Here is a 25,551-nt window from a genome sequence, read left to right as displayed (position 1 = left end):
GTGTGGGTGGGAGCAAAAATTACTCCTCTTCACTGGTTCAGAGTAGTTGGAAGCCTGCCCACCCACCCACACAGCCATGTGCTCTCCTTGCACACAAACAGCTTTTTGCCAAGGGTGCAAGGGAACCTTTGCTTGCAACATAAAGACACACAAAACCACAAAATATTTAAATATGTAAAAACACATAAACACATAACAAACAAGGACAATGACCCACACCAAAAAGTCCACAGACTGTGCAATTGTATTAAATCCCAAACACTGATAGCTTAGTTGGTACAGCATGAGAGACTTAATCTCAGGGTAGTGGGTTCAGGCCTCAGGTCGGGTGAAAGATTCCTGCATTTCAGGGGGTTTGACTAGATGACCCTCGTGGTCCCTTCCAACTCTTTGTTGTTGTTGTTTAGTCGTTTAGTCTTGTCTGACTCTCCGTGACCCCCTGGACCAGAGCACGCCAGGCACTCCTGTCTTCCACTGCCTCCAGCAGTTTGGTCAAACTCATGCTGGTAGCTTCAAGAACACTGTCCCACCATCTCATCCTCTGTCACCCCCTTCTCCTTGTGCCCTCCATCTTTCCCAACATCAGGGTCTTTTCCAGGGAGTCTTCTTTTCTCATGAGGTGGCCAAAGTCTTGGAGCCTCAGCTTCAGGATCTGTCCTTCTAGTGAGCACTCAGGGCTGATTTCCTTCAGAATGGAGAGGTTGGATCTTCTTGCAGTCCATGTCTCCTCCAGCACCATAATTCAAAAGGATCAATTCTTTGGCAATCAGTCTTCTTTATGGTCCAGCTCTCACTTCCATACATCACTACTGGGAAAACCATGGCTTGAACTAGACGGACCTTTGTTGGCAAGGTGATGTCTCTGCTTTTTAAGATGCTGTCTAGGTTTGTCATTGCTTTTCTCCCAAGAAGCAGGCGTTTTTTAATTTCGTGGCTGCTGTCACCATCTGCAGTGATCATGGAGCCCAAGAAAGTAAAATCTCTATGACTCTATAATTCTATCTGTTATGGATGATCTAGTTCAGATTCCTGCATTGCAAGGGGTTGGACTAGAATGACCCTCGGATGGTCCCTTCCAATTCTTAAGATTCTATGGGTGGCGGCCGTTTCTTCGAGAGCGCTTTGAAGAATACAGTGGTACCTCGGGTTTCGCAGGCTTCAGGTTACAGACTCCGCTAACCCAGAAAGAGCGCTTCAGGTTAAGAACTTTGCTTCAGGATGAGAACAGAAACCGTGCTCCGTTGGCACAGCGGCAGCCGCGGGAGGCCCCATTAGCTAAAGTGGTGCTTCAGGTTAAGAACAGTTTCAGGTTAAGAACGAATTACTTAACCCGAGGTCCCACTGTAAATAAAAGAGACCCGGAATAACTTCCGTTGCCGCTGCCAAGCCCTTCTCTACCCTTAACCAGCTCTATGAAACAGACGACGAGAGGAGAGAGGAGGGCGTCCTCTTCCGCTGAGGGAGAGCCACGCATGCGCGCGAGGGGGGCCTGCTTCTCTGCCTCAGGATTCCGGAGTGGGTTCCTGCCTTGAGAGACGTTTGTCGGAGGGAAGGAGAGGAGGCGGAGGCCGAGGAGCCGGGGCGCCACACGGCCGGGCCCCTCCGAGGCGCCTGGGGCGAGCGGCTGAGGGAAGGGAGGCCGGTTCTGAGGGGCAGGCGGCGCCGAGGAGGCCCGGCATGTGGTGAATCCCCCTCAGGCTTCGCGCGCCGGACCTCGACGCCGCCGACCGGGAGCCGCCTCGGGATGAGCGCCGCCGCTCCGCCTCAGGCCGCCGCCGGGGCGCGGGGGCCTCCCTGCCGGGAGGGAGCCGCTGCCGGGACGGCTTCCCAGCGCGGAGCGGCGCGCCGGCCCTCCTGAGGGAGGCGGAGGAGGAGGAGGAGGCGGAGGAGGAGGCCTGCGAGCTGCTCCGCCGACCGGAGATTGAACCGCCGTCACCGCTTCGCCTCGCCCCCGCCGCCGCCTCCTTCGCGATGACGACCCCGGCGCTGCTGCCGCTCTCGGGGCGCCGCATCCCCCCTCGCAACCTGGGCCCGTCGTCGTCGTCGTTCCCGCACCACCGGGCCACCTTGAGGCTCTCGGAGAAGTTCATCCTCCTGCTGATCCTCAGTGCCTTCATCACGCTCTGCTTCGGGGCCTTCTTCTTCCTGCCGGACTCGTCCAAGCACAAGCGCTTCGACCTGGGCTTGGAGGACGTGCTCATCCCCCACGTGGACGCCGGGGAGGGGGGCAAGAACGCCGCGGGGGGGTACCTGATCCACGGGCAGGGCCGCGACCAGCACAGGCACAGGTAGGCTTGCTCGGCAGGTGGGCCCGGCCCTCATGCCAATGCTGATGCCATTAATTATTATTATTATTATTATTATTATTATTGGTGGAATGCAGTGTTTCCCAACCTTGGGCCTCCAGCTGTTTTTGAACTACAATTCCCATCATGCCTGACCACTGGTCTTGCTAGCTAGGGATGATGGGAGTTGTAGTCCAAAAACAGCTGGAGGCCCAAGGTTGGGAAACACGTAGTCCACAGGTCTCAACCTCAGTGATTTAGGGGCTTCCCCTGCATGCAAAGCCAAGCTCTGGTGGATTGCGCAGACAATACCAGTACAGTGGTACCTCGGGTTACATACGCTTCAGGTTACATACACTTCAGGTTACAGGCTCCGCTAACCCAGAAATATTACCTCGGGTTAAGGACTTTGCTTCAGGATGAGAACAGAAATCGTGCTCCGGCAGCAGCAGGAGGCCCCATTAGCTAAAGTGGTACCTCAGGTTAAGAACAGTTTCAGGTTAAGAATGGACGTCCGGAACAAATTAACCCGAGGTACCACTGTAGTGGGTCCAGTGGTCAAGGTGGTTTCAGCATAGTGGACTATATAGAGAGTCATGAGGGCAGATGGGGCTTGTCCACCTGGGAAGGTATCTCATCTAGGAGAAGGAAGACACTGATCCTAAAGGGCTGTTGCCTTGTGGGATATTTTTTGGGAGAAGAAAAGGCTATGGAGTAAGCCCTTCACAATTCCAGAGTGGCCACCCTAAGACTGTTGGGTGGCACTTTGTATGCCTTCTTCCAGCAACTCCTGCAGCCAAGCTGGTGCCAAGCGCATTGCTCCGCTCTCCTTTGGACCACATCAGTGAGGCTGAGAGGGAGGTCTTGTCCTCTGGACAGCTCAGGACCTCCATACACACCGCCTAGGCTTGCAGCCTGGGGAGGACATGTCAGTGCTAATGCAGCGATTTGACTTCAGCCTTGGAGGTGCACTCCATTGTGTCTCTAAAACAGACAGATGCTGACAACAAGAGGGGGAGTGTTGTATACAGGAATAGGTTTCAGCCCTGGCTTAATGTGGTGTGCTGCCTTGGTGAATAATCACTGTGTGCTGTCAGGTTACGTTCACATCCCAGGTGTCCAGAAAGAGGAGTTGTCAAGACCTGATTCGCCAGTGCACCTTACTTACTGTATTTAAATCCTGCCTTTCCTCAAGGAGCTCAAGGTGGTATGCATATTTCTCCTCCCACTACCCATTTAATCCCCGCAACAACCCTGTGAGGAGTGTTAGGCTGAGAGGCAGTGACTGGCCCAGGGTCACCCAGTGAGAGCTTCAAGACCAAGTGGGGGATTCGAACCCTGGTCCATCAGTACTCTTAACTCCTGCTTCACACTCGCTCTTGTTTATTTTTTCCCTCCCCGTCCCTGCTAGCAGTGGCTGTCCCCATGGAAAGCAACCCTGGACTAATGAAAGCCAGTTGTGCCTGGCTTTAGACTAATGTGGTCCTCTTAGACTAATGAAAGCCAGTTGTGTATCTGTCTCCTGCCATTTAGAGGTGGGGCAGTGGGAAGTTAAATGGCCAGTGATGGGTAAGACTAGAGGCAAAAGTGGGCTATTTTCTGCATGCACTTGTATACCCTTCTCTGTCCTCCGCTAGGGAACCAAAAGGCATTATCAGAATACAAGGACACATTCTAGCTAGGCAAAAACACTCAAAGACAGGTCAGTGAGGGGTGTGGCCTAGGGAATGCTCTGGAGGGCCAGATAGAGGGTATGGAGGGCCTTCTATGGACCCTGGGTTCCTCACCCTTGTTTTAGGTGGGGCTGGTGACTGATCTACCGCCTACCCTTATTAGATGTAGGCACAGCAGGAACTTCCACAGATTGAAAAACATAAGTTACATCTATATTGTGTCTGATAACCTGAAGAGCTATGTAACAACTTGGGAGAAAAGAGTATATATAAAGTCCTCACAACAGGAACCTGTGCCACAAATCCTGGCATTATATAAACCTTTAGAATATCCTCCATATGCACTCATACCCAGCTAGGAGTAGAGTTGGTGTGTCATTTTATACAATGCTCTTAGCAAATCGAACAGAAAAGATTAATTAAAGGGGTGCCTTTTCAGTACCCATTTTGTATGGAACAGGATAAAAGAGGGGCAGCACCAAAAGAGCCAAGTGCGGTACAAAGAGTCTGCACTGGGAGGGAAAAAAATGAATTACACTGGGAGTTCAGTAATAAAATTACTATTTTTGAACCTTATTTTATGGCTTTATGGGGCAAACCTAACGATGTCTATTCAGAAGTACCGGTAAGTCTAGGTGAATTCAGTATGGTATACAAGAAGCAAAAGTATATAATGAAATCATTTTACTACTGAAGAATAACATTAAGGTAGTAGCAAACATAATTAGAAAAACTACTGGCAGGATCTTCAGTTATTTTAAATAATTTTACCCCACTTTTACTTTGCTGCAGCTTACAGCAAAAAATAAAAACCAAATTCATCAACATTATAACTTAACACGATGAACCTAACCCCCCCCCCCAAAAAAAAATCAGCTGAACTCACAGTCAATTCCTAGTCTCCAAAGGCCAGAACAGACAGATGGAGCCTGTGATGTGGTACAGTTTTCTGTGTAGAATAAAATGTTGGGAAATGATATTTGCTCTTTTCAGAAAACCATTGAGGTTATAGCCATAGAATTTTGTATGTTGTGTTTTACACTTTGCTCTTTCCTTGGTTGCATTTTTTAAAGAAAACACACTGGATTGATTTGAACTTGACACATATTGACTTGTGCCTCATGCTGTTCTTTCATTCTTCCCTTCTTCATGCACCACAACTGAATAATTCCTGGGTTCATTCCTGCTCCTGAACTTGGAAATTGGGGTTATCAAACAGGGCTTGGTAGCCAAGTTTTTGTTTTCATTAGCCAGCTATGAAGCATATACTACTGTCAACAAATATACTAACTGATGAAATTACATAACACTCTATGTAGGTTGAAAACATTTTTTTTTGTTTGAACCTATTGACAGGTTTTTCTCTCCCTTTCAAAAATTTAACTTATCTCCTCCATCACAAATATATATACACTATTTGAACTTGTACAAAACAATATTTATATCACTAGTTCTAATAGGACAATAAAATGTAGAGGCGACATGGCATTTTGCCAATAATATGCTTATTTTGATTTTCTAAGAAATTTTATAACAAAAATGAAGGAAGAATTATCAGAGAGTTGGGGCATCTTAAAGATTAAGATTGTTTGCGGCATGAGTTTTCATAGGCTAACACCTGCTTCTCAGTTTTTTCCAAGCTGGATCACTCACATTCTCTGCCCATAGGATATTGAAAAGCTACAGTGGGCTTGGTTAGTTTTAAATCAGAATTAAATAAGCTTTAGGCTCCCAAGTCCCATCAGTCCCAGACAACATGGCCAGCGGTGAGGAATGATGGGAGTTGTAGTCGATAACAGCATCTGGAGAGCCATAGGTTAGCCAACCCTGATTTAGGGTCAATTTCTTTCCTCTTTCAACTGCATAAAAAATAGATAATAATGCTATCACAAGAAGATACCACTTTTCTCTTAATGCCAGGTGAGAAAATCCAAAGTTTGACAAACTCTGTACTCTCAGAGTTTCTTAATATAATTTATTTGTACTATTTTTACCCCACTCTAATGCTCTGGTAAATTATGTATAATTGTAGTCTATGTCCCACTGAACTCAAGCACCATGATTTTGAACCTATGTTTTGCATAGGTTCAATCTGTAAAAAAAGTTAACCTTTTTTTAACCAAGGCTTATCTTCAGCCAGTTCAAATGCAATCTTTAGTTTTGAGCAAGAAAAATAATTTTACGAAGAAGTATCTCAATGGCGAGTCTGAAGTAGCAACCCTATCCAAGAAGAAAAGAGTAGTATCCAGTTTCTGCTTGCTTCTTTTCCTTACTGTTAGTCTTTTTATTTTTAGTATTTATCCCCTTGCAGTTCATTCAAGTAAAAACTCTGACTGCAAAAATGTTACCGTCTGAAAGAAAAAATCAAGCTCCATCTTCCAGCCCCGCAGCATTGTTTTTAAAATGGAATCCCTATTTGCTCCAATTAATTAACATAGGTAAAATGCACAATAGTAAAACCAAAATGCTTTCCTGAACCTAGTTACAGGCAGCAATCATTTTGCACATGTCTGATTGACACACAACCACTGACGTGTAAGCTGCTTTCGGCCCCGGAAGGGGGCGGGGGCAGAATGGGCTGATGCACGACTGCTGACACCCACAATGAGTTGCCTGCATTATCTTGCAACTACCTCATACATTCTCCAAAACAGGAAGCATTTAGCTATAACTACCCTGATGAGTGGATTTGTCAAAGCCTTTTATCACCTTTGGAACAAACCAGGAACTGAAATAATTGGAAGTTGGTGTTTCCCAGTTTCAGGCATGTTGGGAAACTGGTTAATTGATTTACATAGGCAGTCTTCGGTTGTGCATGGAGAAGGAGCGGGAAAAGGTTCAGCAAGGGCAGGGTGTCTGGGTGCAAGGTTTGCGTTTATTTTAGCTTAATAAATGTGAGATATATTGTGGCTGAACTGGGGTGTTCACAACTTCTGCATTTTATTGTGTCCATAAATGGACAAGGAAGAGTATTGACCTGCACTCTTATTTAAAGAGGAGTGCATATCTTCACCTGGGGTTGTTTTTTTTTGGGGGGGGGGGTTGCTTTACCCTCTGAATGAAAGCTGGATTAAAGTATTCAACATTCAGAACTTCTAAAGTTCCTCTTTATTAATGTCCTATTGTAATGCTTCAGATCAGTCTAGCAGAAAATTCCATGACACAGTTGAAACAATAGAAGATTGTATGTTAATATGAATTAAAGTGGTACCACTGGAAGTTTATAAAAATATAGTTGTCAAGGATTGGAGTTGTAGCATGACTTGAAACCATTCAATGGACAGAGGGAAACCAGTTCAGAATTCTTCCCTCAACTCCTTTTCTAGCTACTGTCTTTCCAGGTTTTGCACAGCCATTCGGGTTGAACAACCAGGGATCTCTTTTGCTCTAGGAATGCAGGACTTAACCTTGTCACATTAAAAATGGGAGTAGTTTGGCAGTAACAATAGTTTGAACCAATTACCCCTTCAGTGTCATTGTTGGAATGTCTTAGACCAGGGATGTCCAACTCCCAATAGACAGTGATCTACTCACAGTGTAAAAAAACTGGCAGTGATCTACCCATTGTCATTGGATGGATCAAAGTTGTTTTTTAGGGAGCAAATGAATGAATGGAACTGATCAGCTTTTCTCAACCTGTGGGTCCCCAGATGTTTTTGAACTACAACTCCCACCACCCCTAGCCAGCAAGACCAGAGCTCAGAGATGATGGGAGTTGTAGTCCAACAACATCTGGGGACCCACAGGTTGAGAACCGCTGAATGGAACTGAATGAGCATTGCAATATACACAGAGCATAATTAAAAGTTGATTATATAAAACACAATTGAGGGTCCTGAATCCCTAGTCCGGTAGTGGAACTTAATATGATGGCCCACTATTTTGCTAGGAAGCAAAAGTTGCTGAGCTTTTTTAGGAAAGGCAAAGTTCTTGAGCTTTCTTGGGGAAGCCAAAGTTCTTGAGCTTTTTTGGGGGGGGAGTAGATCACCGAGGGGCCAGAGATCTACCAGGAACACCCCACAATCTACCAGTAGATCACGATCTACCTGTTGGATGTGCCTGCCTTAGACTTAGGAAGTGGGAAGAAACTATTTCCCACCCCCTTTCTTAGACCTTCTAACAATGGTGCTGCACTAGGAGGAAAAATGACCCTTCCCCAAAAAGAGGCTTTGTTTCTCCTTTCCTGGAACTGGAGGAGACCCTCCTACACCCTTGCAACTGTAGACAGCAACACAGTTGCCCTCCCCCCCCCCTGACATGCTGGGGGTAGAGGGAGATTCTTCTACTGCAGTGCCCTACAGAGTAAAAATGCTGCTGACTGAGCATGTCTGTCTGCTCCTGAGCCTGCCCCTCTACTGTGTGCTCATGTGTATTTGTATGCATATACACATAAGTGCAGGTTCCTGTGTGCCCCCCCCCCTGCTGTGCTGTGTGTATGTGCATGTGAATTGGACTCTGGCTAGCATGTGACCCCTGGAAGGCTTGTCAAATCCTAAATGCGGCCTTCAAGCCCCAAAGGATTACACACACACCCTTTCAGCCTACTGTGTTGAGTTATAGTATTGTTGTGATTCTCAAAAAGTGGGTTAAACTCACAGTAGGTTTCTGGTTTGCAGTGGGAGTTAGGCATAGTGTTATCCAAGTCTCAAGGGCATGGAGTTTAATGTCACAGGTGTTGCTATTCCTTCAGAGTTTAATGCCTATTGCTATTCGTTGCAAATGGGGTGTTAACTGCTAATCTACTGTTGAGAAGACTTATTTGTCATTGTTGAAATGAAGAGAAGTGACGGAATCTTAAATGATTTTGACTTTTTTCGCACTTAAAATAACTAGTAATATAATGCTAATATGTCAAGAGTGATATTTTCATTTTCACAGCACATGTTTTGTGACCTTTTCAATAGGATTGAGTAGTTCTAAAGCTTGTGGGATAAGCAGGAAGCAGAGATCCATCATGCCAAGCTTCTGATGAGTTTTAAATCCTTTTTAAATCAGGTTTATCAGGCGACTCTTGGGCTGCAATCCTAAACATGGTTACTTAGCAGTAAGTCCCATTGAACATAGTGGGGCTTACTTCTGAGTAGACGTACATAGAATCGTGCAGTTCTCTGAAATGCCTGTGCCAGTTTTCCAATCACAGATGTGGGTCTTCGTTATCTTGTGATTGCTGTTGCATTACCCTATTTGTGCCAAAAACTTGTTGTGTAACTACTTCCTGCAGTTATAAGGTGAAAACTGTAAATTGCTGGTGATATTTGTTCATTATTGCTGCTGCTTTCTAAATTAGATGCACATGGATTTCCTTCTTTGAATGTAGAGTTGAGGGCATGGAGTGGATTTGCATCCAGATGCAAATATGCCTACCCACATTGTGTTTCTGTCAATGGTAGGCATATATATCTGGCCAAGTCTTATTTGGAGCCTGAGAGTTTTGCTGCAGAATCCTTTCAACAAGGTTGGAAACCTCTTTTCAAAAACCACACCTTTAATAATTTGGTTTGCAACAAAAGTAAATCAAAAGACTTGATACCCAGCCTTCTTGGGATAATGTTGATTGCTGCGCTAGTTGCCTTGCCATTTAGGGCCTCCTCATTTCCTCTATTCAAATTAGGGGTTGGCTGGGAGCACATTTGCAAACCAGAGAAACAGTTGTGGGCACAGCAACACACACAGCACACTCAAGCACACAACGCCACCTATTTTGTTGACAAAAATAGTGTGCTTAACTTCAGTGGGGGAGAGGACCCTGTAGACTGCAAGCATGTGTGTGCCTACGGGAACCATGTTAGCGACCCATCCTCTAAACCTTATCAGAGCTTCAGTTTTCTTTGGGGCTGGTTGATACATGCATGGTGTGTGAATGCACTTTAACAGATAAAGCCTATAGATAGCACTTTCATGTAGCCTCACATCAGTAACAGTGTTTTTCAATGAAATCTGTTCATTCGGCTGCAAGTGACGGCAAATGAAATGAAATTCTTGCATATGTGAAAAGTCCCATTTAATCATTAGAATTTTTGAAATGCTCTAATGTCAACCATTTCTTAGAACATATAGTGGTCTTCTAATACTAATAGATGTATCATTTGTATATATTTGGCAGAACGTCTTCGGTTACATTTGGAATAAGAAATAGATGATGGTTGTATAACAGATTGGCCCTAACGGTTGGCCCTAAGCTCTAAAAACAGAGCTTTCTGACTATTATTTGTTTATTTAGAGAAGAAGAGGAACGCTTGAGAAATAAAATTCGTGCAGATCATGAAAAAGCTTTGGAGGAAGCAAAAGAGAAACTGCAGAAGTCACGGGATGAGATCCAGGCTGAAATTCAAACTGAGAAGAACAAAATAGTAAAGGGTTTGAAGAACAAAAGCAGCAAGCCCTTGCCACCGGTCCCGGTACCAAATCTTGTAGGGATAAACAGTGGAGATCCAGTGGATCCAGATATCCGAGAAAAAAGGGACAAAATTAAAGAGGTAATGGCTTGCGTCATCTTATCATTACCTAGCTGTAGTTCGTGATGCTAGGATTATTTCTGTGAATAGAAACCATACTGTTTGTGATAGTCATAGTTAATTTCATGTGGGAATTGGCTTAATATATTCTGCTTCATAATCTGGGCTTATTTTCTGGGCTGCTTTGGGAGGAAGTTCATCACTCTGACCCCTATAGAACATTTTCTGCCTCTGGAGGAGGCTAATAAGAAACTCATGAGATAGAATCTGGAACAGGACCTCATGAGGAAATCTTAAGTGTCATGATGAGGCGGCGGTTGCTTTTTGGAGGCATAAGAAGCACGTAAAACAATTATTATACGTAGATCTTTTGTGTCTTTTTCTTTTATTGGAATCTGACATTTTTCTCTAATCTCTTGCCCTGAAGCTCCCTTTCTGGGGTAGAGTGAATATTACTGACAATATTTTTTAAATGTTGCATTAAAATGTGTTAAGCTATGCTAATGAAATTTCTACCTTAAATTTCCTCTTTGACAGAGGAAACATGCATTAATGCCCACAGTTCTTTCAACAGCTTGCTGTTTTTCCCCAGTCATACTTTTTCTTCTCTGCATTTGCTCCTATACCACCATAGTCATGAAATTCAACAGAGGGCTCTAGGCTTTCTGGGTCTGTGAACCAATTTGGATGTTTTTAAAGTGTCATGTACGTGACCATAAAATGGCTGTAGTGGGTAGGGGTGGGTGGGTAGGGGATTGCTGCTGTGGGGGTGTGGCTAATCACAAAACATTGGGAGTGTCCCATGTGTGTCAGCCTATGTGAAAACACAGACTCAAGACACATACACACCACTCAACTGTTTCTCCCCATTTGAGTCAATGGAGCAGTTCCTCCGCTGACTTGCGAAAATGGCAGAGAGGGGAAGCCTTCAGGAATAGAGTGTTCTGCCTTATGCCAATCAATGGAGACACTGCTGCTTTGACTCACAGAGGCAGCAGGAAGCCTTGAGAGGCAGGTGGCTGGCTGGCTGGTGATTAGGGATACCAGGCATACAATTTCATTTTGTGAGTATGTTGCTTTGTTCAAATTTGAGTCAGAGTCAGGGAGAAAATGCTATGCTACTCTGTGAAATAGTGAGAGGCAAATTAGGAAGATGTGTTTTGAAAAAAGGTAATAAAAGAAAGAAGTTGGAACCATATTTAGAAATGCATTTCAGCAGTGATTCTCATGAATGTGTTGGCCTTTGCAAGTTGATTAGCTTCTTCTACTTAACCTGTTTGATTTGTTGGCAGGGGGTACAGGGTTGCAATAGATTGGCAGTCCAAATCTGTCTGATGGGGTGAGCTCCCATTGCTTTGTCTCATCTCCTGCCAACCTAGCAGTTTGAAAGCATACCAGCACGAGTAGGTAAATAGGTACCACTGCGGCGGGAAGGTAAACGGCATTTCAGTGCACTCTGGCTTCTGTCAGTGTTCCATTGCGCCAAAAGCAGTTTAGTCATGTTGGTCACATGACCCAGAAAAGCTGTCTGCGGACAAACGCCAGCTCCCTCAGTCTGAAAGTGGAGATGAGCGCTACACCCCATAGTCAAATTTGTCTGGACTAAATTGTCCAGGGGTCCTTTACAGTTTTAAACCTTTACCTTTTGATTTATTGGATTAGCTTCCTCTTCCATTAATCACTGCTAGTCTTCCATCCCTTTACAGAAGCAGTTGCTTACTTTGACAGCACAGAATATTTTGCAAGACTTGAATTTGAAACATTTTCAGATATATTTCAGTTGAAATTACAGTTGCACTCTGTTGCTTACCTTTGTTTATATATAGAGAGAATCTGTGTCTGAAACAAATATTTTAGTTGAATGGTTAATTTGTGTTAATATTTATTTGTTTTCCATACCTTAGATGATGAAACATGCCTGGGATAATTACCGGCAATATGGATGGGGACATAATGAACTGAAACCCATTGCTAGGAAAGGACATTCCACCAACATATTTGGTAAGTTGTCGTTCTAAAAAACTCATTTTGATAATTCCACGTAAAATACCTTGCTTATACTGTTGTGTCTTTGGAATTTGAAAAAGTTAACGAAAGAGAACTGTTAACCCACTTAAGAGATTGCATGTGTAATCCTGTAGATAACCACTCAAGAATAGCAATTACAATTAAATGCAATCCTGTTTTATTCTTGAATTTTATTGTGCAAATGCATCAGTGCATGTCTGACTTCTTATGATAATGAATGTTCTAAATTTTCTGCTAGTCATTACAAACACAAAATTTGTACAACAGGTTTTTTTTATAACAGACCTTTGTAGTTCTGATAGTTGGCTCTTTGAATTAACATTCTGCAAACAAATCTGTTTCATGGTTACATTTGATGAAATGCTCTCAGATTTTTGTGTGGCATAGCACATGCATGTGTGCATGTGCTATGCCACTATATATATATATATATATATATATATATATATATATATATATGGGGCATTTGTGTGTATGAGAGAGAGGGAAGAGCTGGCATGATGACTTCACTTGATATTCAGTCTTTGCCCTTTCTTACTTCATCTAGAGACCTGTTCTGCCCAACTTTTGAGATCTCTTCCATGTTGCCTGGATTTGCAGCTTGATAGCAATGATAGACTACATAGGCTTCTTAAACTATTGGACAAACTCTGAAGATAATAAAAACAGGGATACTATGGGGATGATAATAAAAAGCCTATTGTACAGGGTTGACATGTAGAATAGATATATAAAGTTCTTTAAATGCCTTAAGTTGCGGTGCATATGCTAAGATTTCTGCAGTCACAATGCAGTTAAAAATTCTACCTCTCTATTCCCACTATGGACTTAAGTCAGTGAGGTTCTTTTTCGAAAACAGGGACATACTAGGACCAAAAATCCTTCAGTTTAAGAGAAAAGTTAAGATGTTTACTTACCTTATTCATCAAAAAACCAGAACTAATAAAGGGTCTTACCTCAAGCTCTGTGCCATATAAGCAACAAGTACAGCCTACAGTTTGGCATATTCTACAGTGGTACCTCGGGTTAAGAACTTAATTCGTTCTGGAGGTACGTTCTTAACCTGAAACTGTTCTTAACCTAAAGCACCACTTTAACTAATGGGGCCTCCCGCTGCCGCTGCACTGCCACCACACGATTTCTGTTCTCATCCTGAAGCAAAGTTCTTAACCCGGGGTACTATTTCTGGGTTAGCGGAGTCTGTAACCTGAAGCGTCTGTAACCTGAAGCATCTGTAACCCGAGGTACCACTGTACTCGCTTACAAAAGTCTCCATATACCTGTGTTTTTCCTTGGGCTTTCACCCTCGATCCTCTTCCTCTGTAAGTTAGGAGAATGCTATGGGGGCAGTGACTAGATCGGTGCACATCCTGGGTTCTGTTTCTTGGTCACGTTAGGGCGTGACAGGGTTAAGAGGGATAGATGAGAACAGTGCATTTTAATTTATTGAATTTCACAGCAAGAGTGACAGAGTAGCTTTATTTCCAAATGTGGTTTAATGGACCTGTATTTCTTCAACCTGAAGTGCCCTTTTTGTCTCAGAAAATGTTCCAGTGGCATATATATGTGAGGTGTTTTCCTCTCCCCTTTCCTCACAGAATGTGGTCTCTATGCTTCTCAAGCCTCTTTGTTTTCGTAGCCCTCATGTGGGGCATCTTCTTCTCTCTGACTTAGAATGCAGTTAGTCATCTCATCTCTCAGTGTGTCCAGGTCAGATAACTCTTCTGTGGATATGCTGGAATTAGTCATATCTTCCTTGAGGAATGTGATGTTGGAGATTTGTTTTCCTTCTTGTTGACAGAGTTTTTCCTCTGAATGTTGTAATGTATCTGGGTGCTTGATGACTTTTTTTGAAGAAGGTTGAGACAGGTCTTCTGCAGAGACAACACCTGTCCAAAAAAGGATGAACTCTTTGCGAGAAGCAGCAACAGCCATAGTAGTAGTGAGTATACAGGGCACCAGGTATAGGAGAGTTGACTGACTTGTCTGTAAGAATGTTGCTACAACAAAAGTCACCATAAGACCATAGCTATAAGCTAGAGTAGAAGCTAGAAAATAGACCCCTGAGGAGTTGACTTGAGCATCAAATCTGTGGCAGTAGGCTACCAGGAAACCAGGAAGTATAATATCTCCAAGGCCTATAGCAGTAAAAGAACTGTCATCAAAAATGGATGTTGAGGCTAATATTGGTACTTTCAACAGAAAGGGGATCTCTTCAGAGTCTGGTGTCCCATAAGCTGTCACATCCGTGATGCTTTTTCCAGCTTTGGTTAGGAAAGGAGTGACGAATAGACAGAGTACGTCATAAAACAAATGAGCGAACAGAAACAAGCTACAGTTCTTTAAGGTGGGCATGTGAACTGTTCTCAGAATGTAAATGCCAATAGAGATTCCTAGAACATCTTGCAAAACCCAGCCCCACTCATTCTCATTTCTGAAGATGACCCAAAGTGCACTGATGGCTATGCACAGGACAGTTAGAAGCAATGTTCTGATCTCTAGACCTTTGTGAAAAAATGGGAGATGGATTACACGTTTTCCAAATGGAAGCTTGCTTACAAATGGAGCTAAGCAACCATGTAGACTGAAAGATGCGTATAGACAGAAAATGCCAATCATTGCATGTACCAGGTAATCATAGAAATAGTACAGCGCAAGTAGCATGAAGGTGGCCATTACTGTGCAAGTACATGTGAAGTAGGCATTGGTGTCAATTGTTATCTCACCAAAATCATCGTCTTCCGTTTGGAATCGGCTTTCAATATATTGTTGCTTTCTTCTCTCTGTTCTGCCTGCCCAGTAGCTTCCCATGGTGACTATGAACATTGACATCAGATAAATGACCCCAGTTTTGTGTAGCAAGTCCCTGATCAAGTTCTTAAACAATAAATAGAGAATGTCCACATCTTGGAGAAGAATTCCTGAGATTGTGACCTCCTCACAGTGACCCCAGTTATATCTGGATCTCCGGTTTTTCACGAGATAGGGAGCATCTCCACCAAGAGTCAACAGCCCCTGGGTTTGGTTAATTTGATGGAGTCGGGCACTCTCAAAGAGATTGCAGTTGCCCTCCCTTACAGATGCAATTCTTGTGCTGAATCCACCACCATCATTGTCTTCCTCCCCAAAGAACGAAGGTGGGCAACACATGGCTGAGTAACTGATGTTCTGAGTTCCGAGCGCAGGGTGAAGCCAGCGATTTTTGTTACCCTCTTGACGTGATTTCATCCACTGTGAAGGGAAGAGGAAGCAGTAATCGCCTCCTTTCTCTGGGCTGATACGGATGACCCCAGGGTTCTGAGCAAGCACAGGTGGAATAAGGAGCAGGAACAAGCTGGCTAGAAACAGAAACATCCTTCTTGGCAGTTTCCCTTAATCTTTACTAGGAACTGTAACCACAGGCTGCTTCTTTCTCTTCTTGTAAAAGAGATTTTGTCCCTTTCCCCCTTTAATTCAAAGCTTAGGCCCCTGGGACCCAAGCTCTGCTTGCTACATGGTAAGCTGTTCCTGACAGCCTTACCATGGATATAACCCCATGGATATAACCCCAACCTTGTTTGTTACATAATAAGCCCAGCTTCCTATCCATGGAGACAAACCTCACCCCTGTCTGCTGCATTGCATCTTCTCTAATAAGTAATTGTTTCTTGCTTTTGCACAACAAGTTTATCAGTAGGCCTGTTTGTCACAAATTGAGCCTAATTTTCTCTTCAGCCATAGATACGGATCCAGAATTACAAACTGGAAATCAAATTTTATTATTGCTTTTATGATTTAATAGCTTAATCTGGTGACTGCCAGAAGAAGGTGTGATGTGAACATTTAAGTTCATTTAAGTTCATAAAGGTGACTGTCCTCTAAGCCAGTGTTTTTCAACCACTGTTCCGTGGCACACTAGTGTGCCGTGAGATGTTGCCTGGTGTGCCGTGGGAAAAATTTTAAAAATTGAAAGATTTAAAAATAAAGTATTTTATAATTTTTCATATTTCTGTTTACTTACTATTTCATAATAAAGTAATTATAAAATACTTTCATTGTGTTTATTTGATTCCTATTCAAGAGAATTACTTTATATATAGTCAATATAGGCACAGAGTTAAATTTTTTAACATTTTCTAAAGGTGGTGTGCCTCGTGATTTTTTTCATGAAACAAGTGTGCCTTTGCCCAAAAAAGGTTGAAAAACACTGCTCTAAGCAGTGTTAAAATTTGAAGTATAGGAGATAGTCATTACAGGCTGCATAGCTACACAATAGGAATCAAGAGAAACTAGGGACTCTTTATGTTAGCAAAGGTGGACATTAAGTTTAGGTTGTGTGCTAGGTAAAAAGTCAATGCTGTAGAAGCCCAATCGGGTAGAATCATAGAATTGCAGAGTTGGAAGGGATCCCAAGGGTCATCTAGTCCAACTGCCTGCAATGTGGGAATCTTTTGCCGAAGGTGAGGCTCAAACTCACAAACATGAGATTAAGAGTCCCATGCTCTACTGGTGGAAAGAATCTTCCCACTTCAAGGATCCTTTAGCTCTAATTTAGGATATCACAGCTGAATGGCTATATTTTCTAATTCAGACAAAAAGTAGAGGTAGCCATGTTGGCCCATAATAAAAATTCCTAAATCTGTACTAGGGCAGTAGTTTTATTAGGCTAAATAGAATAACATAAAATAGTTGCAAGCTTTTGGGTTCACCAGAACTCTTTATCAGACTAGATGGTAAACGGAACATCTGGTCACAATCTTCTACCTAGTACACCATCTAAAATTAAATTTAGTCTTCTAATATAAACACTGCCTAGTTTTACTGTTTCCTGCCTACCAAGGTGCCTGTATATTTCACTTAAGGAACAGACCTGGTTAACGAGCATCTTTTGAGGTTCTGGAGATGGGGGTCAGCCATTGTTTTTCTTCTTGTTAACAGTACGCCTTGGTGCTACCTGCATAGCACCTAAAGAGCCTCCTTTGATTGCATACTGCCTCCCTAGCATTGCCCCCCCCCCCACTGTCAACAATTCACTACTCAGTTGCCTGTGGTGATTAAGAATTGTCCCCTGGCAACCACTCAAGACTCCATTCTCCTAGGAAGCCTACCCCTCTAAGATTAGATTGGAAATAGGCAGTCCCACATGCCATGCAGTCTCCAGAATTTTAACTCAAGAGTCTCTCACTTCTGAAATGGGAAAAGGAATGGACCAGAATACTGCCCGTGAAATAATACATAGCCTTACTCTAAGGAGGGCTGCAATTCTGTAATCTGTACATTAGCCTTTCATTGCCTGCCTTTGTATTTTGTTAAATATTTTTTCCCTCTTTGTCCTGTTTCTACTGGTTTTTGTCAGTCAGTTTTTTCTACCTGGAATGGCCCCACCACACCCCAGTAACCTAAGGGGGGCAGGCTGTTAAATTACATTTGTATCCGCGTTGTAATGACAAAGTTAAATCACCAAGTTGTAATCACTACATCAGCAGGGGCTACACATTATGGCTGGGGAAGGCAGCTAAGCATTAATTTTGACTACACAGCTGTGTAGTCCTACCATGCTATTGAAACAGTATTATATGCATTGAAACAGTATTATATGTATTTGTCAACACAATTACTGTTAAGTTGCCATTAAGTTCACTTAGCTCAGTGGTGCTTACTTCTGAATAGAGATGTGCAGCACTGAACTTTCACTCTATATGCAGGTTGATGAAAACCCTGGAAGCTATTGTTTACTTTTAACTTGTGATTCCCACCCCCAGCTTTTTACATTTTCTCCCTTCTTCCACTTTTTTGGGACACCTACCACCCTTATGTACATGGTAAATAAGTTCAAACAACATTTATGTTGCTTTTTTTTTTTACTACAAACATTTAAATGAAGGAAAATATGGGATTGTCCAGTAAGATGCCCATTTTAATTTTCTGCCTTAAGAAATTTTACTAACAGTTGAATGAAGAATGACCAGTTTATGTTTGTTCGTTTTTTGTCTGTGGCACCTTGAAAGCTAAACCTTTTGGTAGCATGATCACAACTTATTTGACTTGGAGCAGTAGCCATGGAGTGCAAAGGGAAGGGCTGAATTTTGGCACTGAATTTAGGAGGCTGCTGCTGCTAAGGCAAGGTTATGAGTGAACTTTGGCACTGGAACTTTTTAGTGCTGGCTGGCCCAGTGATAAGACTGGATATTATATACTGCTAGGGTTACCATGAAGTTTTGGCTTGGGGTTGTAGAAGGGATTGTCACCTTCTACTCATCTGCCACTTGCTGAATTTCCCCTTGCAGATTTGCTTAATATCAGGTGGCACTTCAGTCAGTCAGAAAAATAGAACCAGCTCTGCTTGACCAATCAGAAAAAGCTAAATATTCCTACCGGCTACAAGAGAAACAGATGCATCCATGAAGAAGACTTGCTATGCCATGATGGGTGCCAGAAGGAGCAGAAAGTGGGTGTAGAGAGGTTTCTGGGAGGTGGGGCAAGGGAATGAGAGAGAAAGTGTGGGTTCTGTAAGCTTGCTGTTACCCATGAACCCATTAACACGCCAGAGGACAGGATCACACTTCAAAACGACCTTGACAGATTAGAGAACTGGGCCAAAACAAACAAGATGAATTTTAACAGGGAGAAATGTAAAGCATTGCACTTGGGCAAAAAAAAATGAGAGGCACAAATACAAGATGGGTGACACCTGGCTTGAGAGCAGTACATGTGAAAAGGATCTAGGAATCTTGGTTTACCACAAACTTGACATGAGCCAACAGTGTGACGCGGCAGCTAAAAAAGCCAATGCAATTCTGGGCTGCATCAATAGGAGTATAGCATCTAGATCAAGGGAAGTAATAGTGCCACTGTATTCTGCTCTGGTCAGACCTCACCTGGAGTACTGTGTCCAGTTCTGGGCACCACAGTTCAAGAAGGACACTGACAAACTGGAACGTGTCCAGAGGAGGGCAACCAAAATGGTCAAAGGCCTGGAAACGATGCCCTATGAGGAACGGCTAAGGGAGCTGGGCATGTTTAGCCTGGAGAAGAGGAGGTTAAGGGGTGATATGATAGCCATGTTCAAGTATATAAAAGGATGTCACATAGAGGAGGGAGAAAGGTTGTTTTCTGCTGCTCCAGAGAAGCGGACACGGAGCAATGGATCCAAACTACAGGAAAGAAGATTCCGCCTAAACATTAGGAAGAACTTCCTGACAGTAAGAGCTGTTCGACAGTGGAATTTGCTGCCAAGGAGTGTGGTGGAGTCTCCTTCTTTGGAGGTCTTTAAGCAGAGGCTTGACAACCATATGTCAGGAGTGCTCTGATGGTGTTTCCTGCTTGGCAGGGGGTTGGACTCGATGGCCCTTGTGGTCTCTTCCAACTCTATGATTCTATGATTCTGTGAGTAGCTGCCTGTCCTTACAGGCAGGAGAACTTTCCCAGGGAATTTCCCCTTCTACCTGCCAAGTGATTCTTCTGGTATCAGCCTGAGCACAGGAATTTCTTTGGCGACTCAAAGGAACAGAGATTCAAGTTCAAAGTTTTACTTACACAACAGAACACTCTAAAACACACCATGCATGAGGAATAATTCCTATAAAACCTTTATATAGCAATAAACAAATGAACACAGCAGATTAACTTTTTTTTTAAGGAAAAAGCACTGAGTATATCATTCAGTCTAGTTTGTTGACATACAGTTACATTGAGTGATTTTGTTGACACTGATGCTGCTGCAGGTCCGAGCGAACATTTCCATGGGCCCAAACAGTATCTCTGGTGGTTCCTCTCCCTTTGGGGAGGGCATTAGGTTCAGCCCTAGTCATGCCATATTTGTTTCAAACTGGTTCTACTACAGTGGCCTGCAATAGCTTTTCATTCAACTTTACTTTTGTTTACGCTCGACCATACTCCATATATATTGCTATGAACAGGTCTTCTTGTAGTTTATTGTGGGTTAACATTCTTAGGGGAAATTCCTTTAATTCCCATTTAACTTCCCTTGTTTTTGTAATGTCAGATGAACAAGCCATTCAGTAGGGCATAGTATATACAACAAACAAGGCGAAACATCTGAAGGAGTAGCACCTTCCAGGTTGATCTGCCTAGCTGTTAAAATCAGCACCCTAGGTGACCCAACCTAGGGCCATTTGGTGAAAGATAGACTATTAGCACAAATAATCAAGAAATAAAAGCATAAAATTAAAATAAGAGACCTCTGAAATGTTACTCCTGGGGGGAATGTGTCTCTTTGTTGGTGGGAGGGGGAGGTTCCCCACCCTAGAGAGACTGGCTCAGCTTCCGTGTCTAGAATTTGAGATAATAGTAAAATTTAGAAGCTGCTGATATTATTAGATTTATTTTATTTATTAAGGGCAACTATCGCATTCACTTAGCAGATTAGAGGGCGTCTAGTTGTCCAGAATGCCAAATCTCCATGAGGTTCCCCCATCTCACCCTGCCACTTTACAAAAGTTTCAATTTCAGGAGCATGTACATATTTTGTGTGTGAGAGTGAGATAGAAATCTTACACAGTCTGGTGCATATTTTCTGTACCTGTTTGTTCTCTAATTCCAGTAAGAAGTGGAGAATTCATTGGCAGGCAGGACCTGATTCTGTTTTTTTAGTTACCGTATTTATATATATGCGCTGTTATTTCATTAAAAAATATCAAAGTGGTTTACAACAAAAAAAATACATAAAAAACCAGTTTGGAAATAAAACAAAGTCACCTAAAAATAACGTAGCGGTTTCAACATGTATACTACGCAGAAATATATCTGTTTGCAAATTGAAAAGCCAAAAGTATTGCAACAAGGATCTGTGAGTTTTCGGAGGAAATCTGTCAGCGAAGTCTATGGTTGAGAACAGTTGTTACATGGAATGTTAGGGTGTCCTTTTTTTTAAGGAAAGAGGGTGGATGGATGGAGAGGGAATTGACCTGCTCAGGCCCCTAACAGTAGCCCATAGTGCCTTCAGCACTGTTCTCCAACCCAGTGCCCTCCAAATGCTATGCAGTACAACTCCCATAATCTCTGACCATTGTCCATACCAACTGGGACTGACATTGAGTGGTAGTCCAAAAAAATCTGGAGTGCACCAGTTTGGGGAAGGCTGACCTAGAGGTAGGATTAGACTGGGGTAACACATTTGTTCAAGGATGTTTCAAGAAAATGGAAATTGAAAGAGGTACTCTTCCATTCTTCAGCCTGCTCCTTGACACATTTCCCACCTTTTAGCAAAGGAGAGGCAGATGCAAATGTGATACAGAAATAACATTGAAGGAATAATGTTCTTAAAGGCGTGACAATTCACTCTTCTTCTTTTTGTTGAAGTTGTTGTTTTTCCACATGTCCCACATGTTTTTTAAAATCTTTATTCATGCATTCAACAAATATTTATCTACTGCTTGATTGTAACTAGAACCTCTAACAATTTGTTTGATTCATACTTGGAGAAATTGATTTATTTATAAAGGATAGTTCCAGCTTACAAATAAATAATGGCTACACTGAAGGGGAAGATCATAAGTAAAACATTTAGTTATAATGGAAATTCTGGGTTTTCTGTAGGAAATTCACAGCTGGGTGCCACTATAGTAGATGCATTGGATACCCTCTACATTATGGGCCTTCACGATGAATTCAAAGAAGGGCAGGAGTGGATTGACAATCACCTTGATTTCAGTGTGGTAAGTTGAACTTTTTGTATGTTGTCCGATTTCTTCCTATTTAGAGAAACATAGAATCATATAATTATAGAGTATGGAAGGGCAGGAAACTTATTAGCTTGATCAAACTTCAAATACTATTCTTCTTTCTAAAATGAAGCCTGAAAAAGAGCTGATTGTGTGTCTTTTGATGACTCACAAACACGGTGTGTAATTTAAAAAACAAAACAAAATGAAAGGACCTTTCAACCTTTCCTCACAGGACTTGGTCTCCAGGCTTATCTAAGACATGTTGCTTTAATTAGCTGTCGTCCTTCCCTCATGGGGGAAAAGGAAATTCTGGATGTAATGGTGGATTTCTGTTCTTCACGTGGTAGAAGCCCACCTCATGCTTTTCTTGTCTTTCTACATCCTTGGTAGCATACTTTCTTCACTGCAGCCTTTGGGAGACAGAGAAGTTTTTCTTCTTCCAAGTTAGGTTTCTTGGTCCCCTTGTTTTCCTAACAAAACAAAACAAAACAAAACAAAAAACAAAACTGAATTCTCTTGCTTTGATGCTCCTAGTTCTTTTGACTAATAGCAGAATAGCTTTTTCAGTTCCACACAGTGTCAGGAGCATGAGGGGAAAGGCCATTCTTCCTCTCTTTTAATAACAGAGAATGTGTTTTCCTGGTCCCAGAGGAGGGGCTTTCTCCCAGCCTAGCTGCCCTCCTTTCTTTTAGGAAGAGAAGTCCAGTGTCTTCAAAGGAAATTTGGGACCTACAACACTGGTAATCACATTTCTATGAAAGAGAGAACACAGCAGGATGCTGGTTTGATGTTCAGCCCCCAAAAGAGACATGAGTAGCCTTTGTGGATGTAACCTCAGAGCCTCTCAAAAATTATAGAGAAATATTGGAGAACAGATGAGGTGCCTGTGAACTGGAGGTGGGCAAATTTTGTCCCTATCTTCTAAAACGGGAAAAAGAGAAGACCTATGTAACTACTGATGAGTTTGACATCAATACCAGTAAAGGTCCTGGAGCAGATAATTAAACAGTCATTTTGTGAGCACCTAGAAAAGGATGCCATGATGACTAAGATGCAGCATGGGTTTCTCAGAAACAAGTCATGCCAGATGAATCACCTTTTGTTTTTTGATGCAGGTACAAGCTTGGTAGATCAGGGGAATTATGGAAAGTTAGTGCATCTTGATTTCAGTAAGACTTCTGACAAAGCCCCCCATAACATTCTGGTAAAATGTGGACTGGACAAGGTAACTGTTAGGTGGATTTGTAGCTGGTTGACTGACCAGACCCATAGAGCGCTCACTAACAATTCCCCACTATCCTAGAAAAAAGTGAGGTGGCACAGGGGTCTGTCCTGAGTCCAGTGTTGTTCAACATCTTTATGGATCATGGGAATGCTCATCTAATTTGCAGTTGACACCAAAATGAGAGGGAATAGTCAATGATGGTCAAGACTGAGTTGGGATTCAAGATGACCTTAACAGATGGGGAAACATTGCCCACACTAACAAAATTAATTTCAGCAGGACATAGGTGTAGCTGTAGACTTAGGCAAGAAGAACCAGCTGCACAAATATAACACTGGAGTACAGTGTCCAGTTCTGGGCACCACAATTTAAGAAGGATATTGACAAGCTGGAATGTGTGCAGAGGGAAGGTGAGCAATGTGATAAAAAGACTGAAAGCCAAGCCTTATAAGGAACGGTTGAGGAATATGGGTATGTTTGGCCTGGTAAAGAGCGTTGTCAACATGGAAGATGGAGCAAGCTTGTTTTCTCCTGCACAAGATACTAGGGCCCAAACTAATGGATTCAAGTTACAAGAAAGGAGATTCATACTAAACATCAGAAATAACTTTCTGACAGTAAAAGCTGTTCAGTAGTGCAACAGATTCCCATGAGAGGTGGTGGACTCTCTTTACTTGGAGGTTTTTAAGCAAATGTTGGGTGGCCATCTGTCATGTCTTCATGGCAACGGGTTGGACTAGAACGATGACCCTCAGGGTCCTTTCCAACTCTGCAGTTCTGTGTTTCTATGAAAGCTCATCAATCAGAAAGTGAATGACCAACTAGTTAGTTCCTTTCTTTTTTCATCTCTTGATTAAGAGACTGTGATTTTGAATACTTGGGGCATGGAAAACAAAGTGAGAAAGGATTTTGCTCACATCAGCTCTCTTGCATCTTGGCAGTTAAATTTTCCACAGAAAGTCAGATTTTATATCTTATGAAGAAGATTATATGCCTTGTATGCTAATGGAAGATTTCAATTAGCCATTGCTTTCAGGTTGTGAAATATTTCTAAAATGCAATTTGTTGTCTCTCCCTATAATAGATAGTTGGAGCTCTTGAAAGTTTTCCTGAATGGAACTTTATGTACCACAGTTGTGAATCCAACAAATTGTACAGATATGACTATAAGGGTTTAATCTCTTATGCAAGAAGGTCATCTTTCACCAAAATAAAAAAACACAATGGCAGCAGTTCATGACTCCTGTTCGCTTCCTCTTAACAATACACCACTGTTGCCTGCAACTTGCACACATCTCTTTTGCCACCTTGCTATTCTTACAAGATGGTGTGGGAGCTGAATTGTACAGAAAGTTAAAATCAATAAAGCATGGACGTTTAATGTATATGTGAAACAACACATTTGCACACATTCTTGATGTGAAAGGGCTCCTTAGCCAGAAAAGTATACTGTTAATTCGCATAGGAGGTAACACTAACTCCCAAACCTGTTCTGCTAAATGGGTTTATATCTCCAAAGAAACATTTACAGGAATTCATTATTTAAAGCAAGAAGTGCCACCATAGGAACCTTCAGAAAGAAGGATAGGATACATATTTAATTAAAAAATAAATTCACTGTAATAATTTGTGATAAATCTACATACTCTATACTAATATCTAGCTTATATCCATTTTTCTGTCTCAAGAATTCAGAGGTATCTGTCTTTGAAGTCAACATCCGCTTCATTGGTGGCTTGCTTGCAGCCTATTACATTTCAGGTCAGGAGGTAAGTGAATTATTATATAATCGTGGAAATTTGTGCAACTTTTATATAGTTTTCTTAAAAGGGAACAAAGACTTGTTTTCTTGCTGCTTCAGAGGCCTCACTAATAGGTAGGTAACCACAAACTCATAGTTGGAATCAGGAGTGATACGAATTTCAAAATTCAGTACAAATGCAGAAAATTCAAAATGCTGGGCGTTGGCCACATAATCTGTTTTCATTTTATTAAAAAGAGGCATTAAAATTAAATATCTGGAGCCAAAAGAGATTGGGGGGGGGTGCTTTAGTACTGTGGAAACTCATTTCTACCCAGCAAACTAATAAAATATGTGTGAGGTAGTTTAAGTTGTATATTCAGGTTGCAGAATTTGGCACAAAATTTGCCAATAATTATACAGTAATGGAAGGGACACGGGTGGTGCTGTGGGTAAAACCTCAGTGCCTAGGACGGGGT

The 25,551-nt window shown here is 42.4% G+C and overlaps 2 protein-coding genes and 1 long non-coding RNA gene across 4 annotated transcripts in view; 2 read left to right on the top strand and 1 right to left on the bottom strand.

The window, feature by feature from the left end:
* LOC310835334 overlaps window positions 1–25,551 on the top strand; it is a 364,886-nt gene that overhangs the window by 198,696 nt on the left and 140,639 nt on the right. The window lies entirely within an intron of this gene.
* Window positions 1,460–25,551, top strand: part of MAN1A2 (mannosidase alpha class 1A member 2) — a 37,772-nt gene continuing 13,680 nt past the window's right edge. The window contains exons 1-5 of the mRNA XM_083718996.1: window positions 1,460–2,288; window positions 10,179–10,434; window positions 12,318–12,414; window positions 21,979–22,097; window positions 25,020–25,100. Coding sequence (XP_083575122.1) covers window positions 1,972–2,288; window positions 10,179–10,434; window positions 12,318–12,414; window positions 21,979–22,097; window positions 25,020–25,100 — 870 coding nt within the window. The 5' untranslated portion in view covers window positions 1,460–1,971. The remainder of the gene's footprint in view (window positions 2,289–10,178; window positions 10,435–12,317; window positions 12,415–21,978; window positions 22,098–25,019; window positions 25,101–25,551) is intronic.
* On the bottom strand, window positions 13,907–17,443 carry LOC310834798 (signal peptide peptidase-like 2B). 2 transcript variants are annotated; one of them, XM_083719153.1, is made up of 2 exons: window positions 17,291–17,443; window positions 13,907–15,672 (listed from the first exon to the last, which is right to left on the bottom strand). In XM_083719153.1, exons 1-2 carry the CDS (start codon window positions 17,303–17,305, stop codon window positions 14,059–14,061), a joined length of 1,629 nt encoding a protein of 542 aa, XP_083575279.1. In that variant the 5' UTR covers window positions 17,306–17,443; the 3' UTR covers window positions 13,907–14,058. The 2 variants fall into 2 exon arrangements, with proteins under 2 accessions (XP_083575279.1, XP_083575280.1); XM_083719154.1 differs by lacking the exon at window positions 17,291–17,443 and having other exon boundaries at window positions 13,907–14,579; window positions 15,168–15,966.

The sequence above is a fragment of the Podarcis gaigeae genome, assembly GCF_964106915.1.
Source record: "Podarcis gaigeae genome assembly, chromosome: 17".
Classification (NCBI taxonomy): Eukaryota; Metazoa; Chordata; class Lepidosauria; order Squamata; family Lacertidae; genus Podarcis; species Podarcis gaigeae.
Note: the sequence above shows the minus strand (reverse complement) of the source record. Positions and strands in the feature narration are given on the sequence as shown.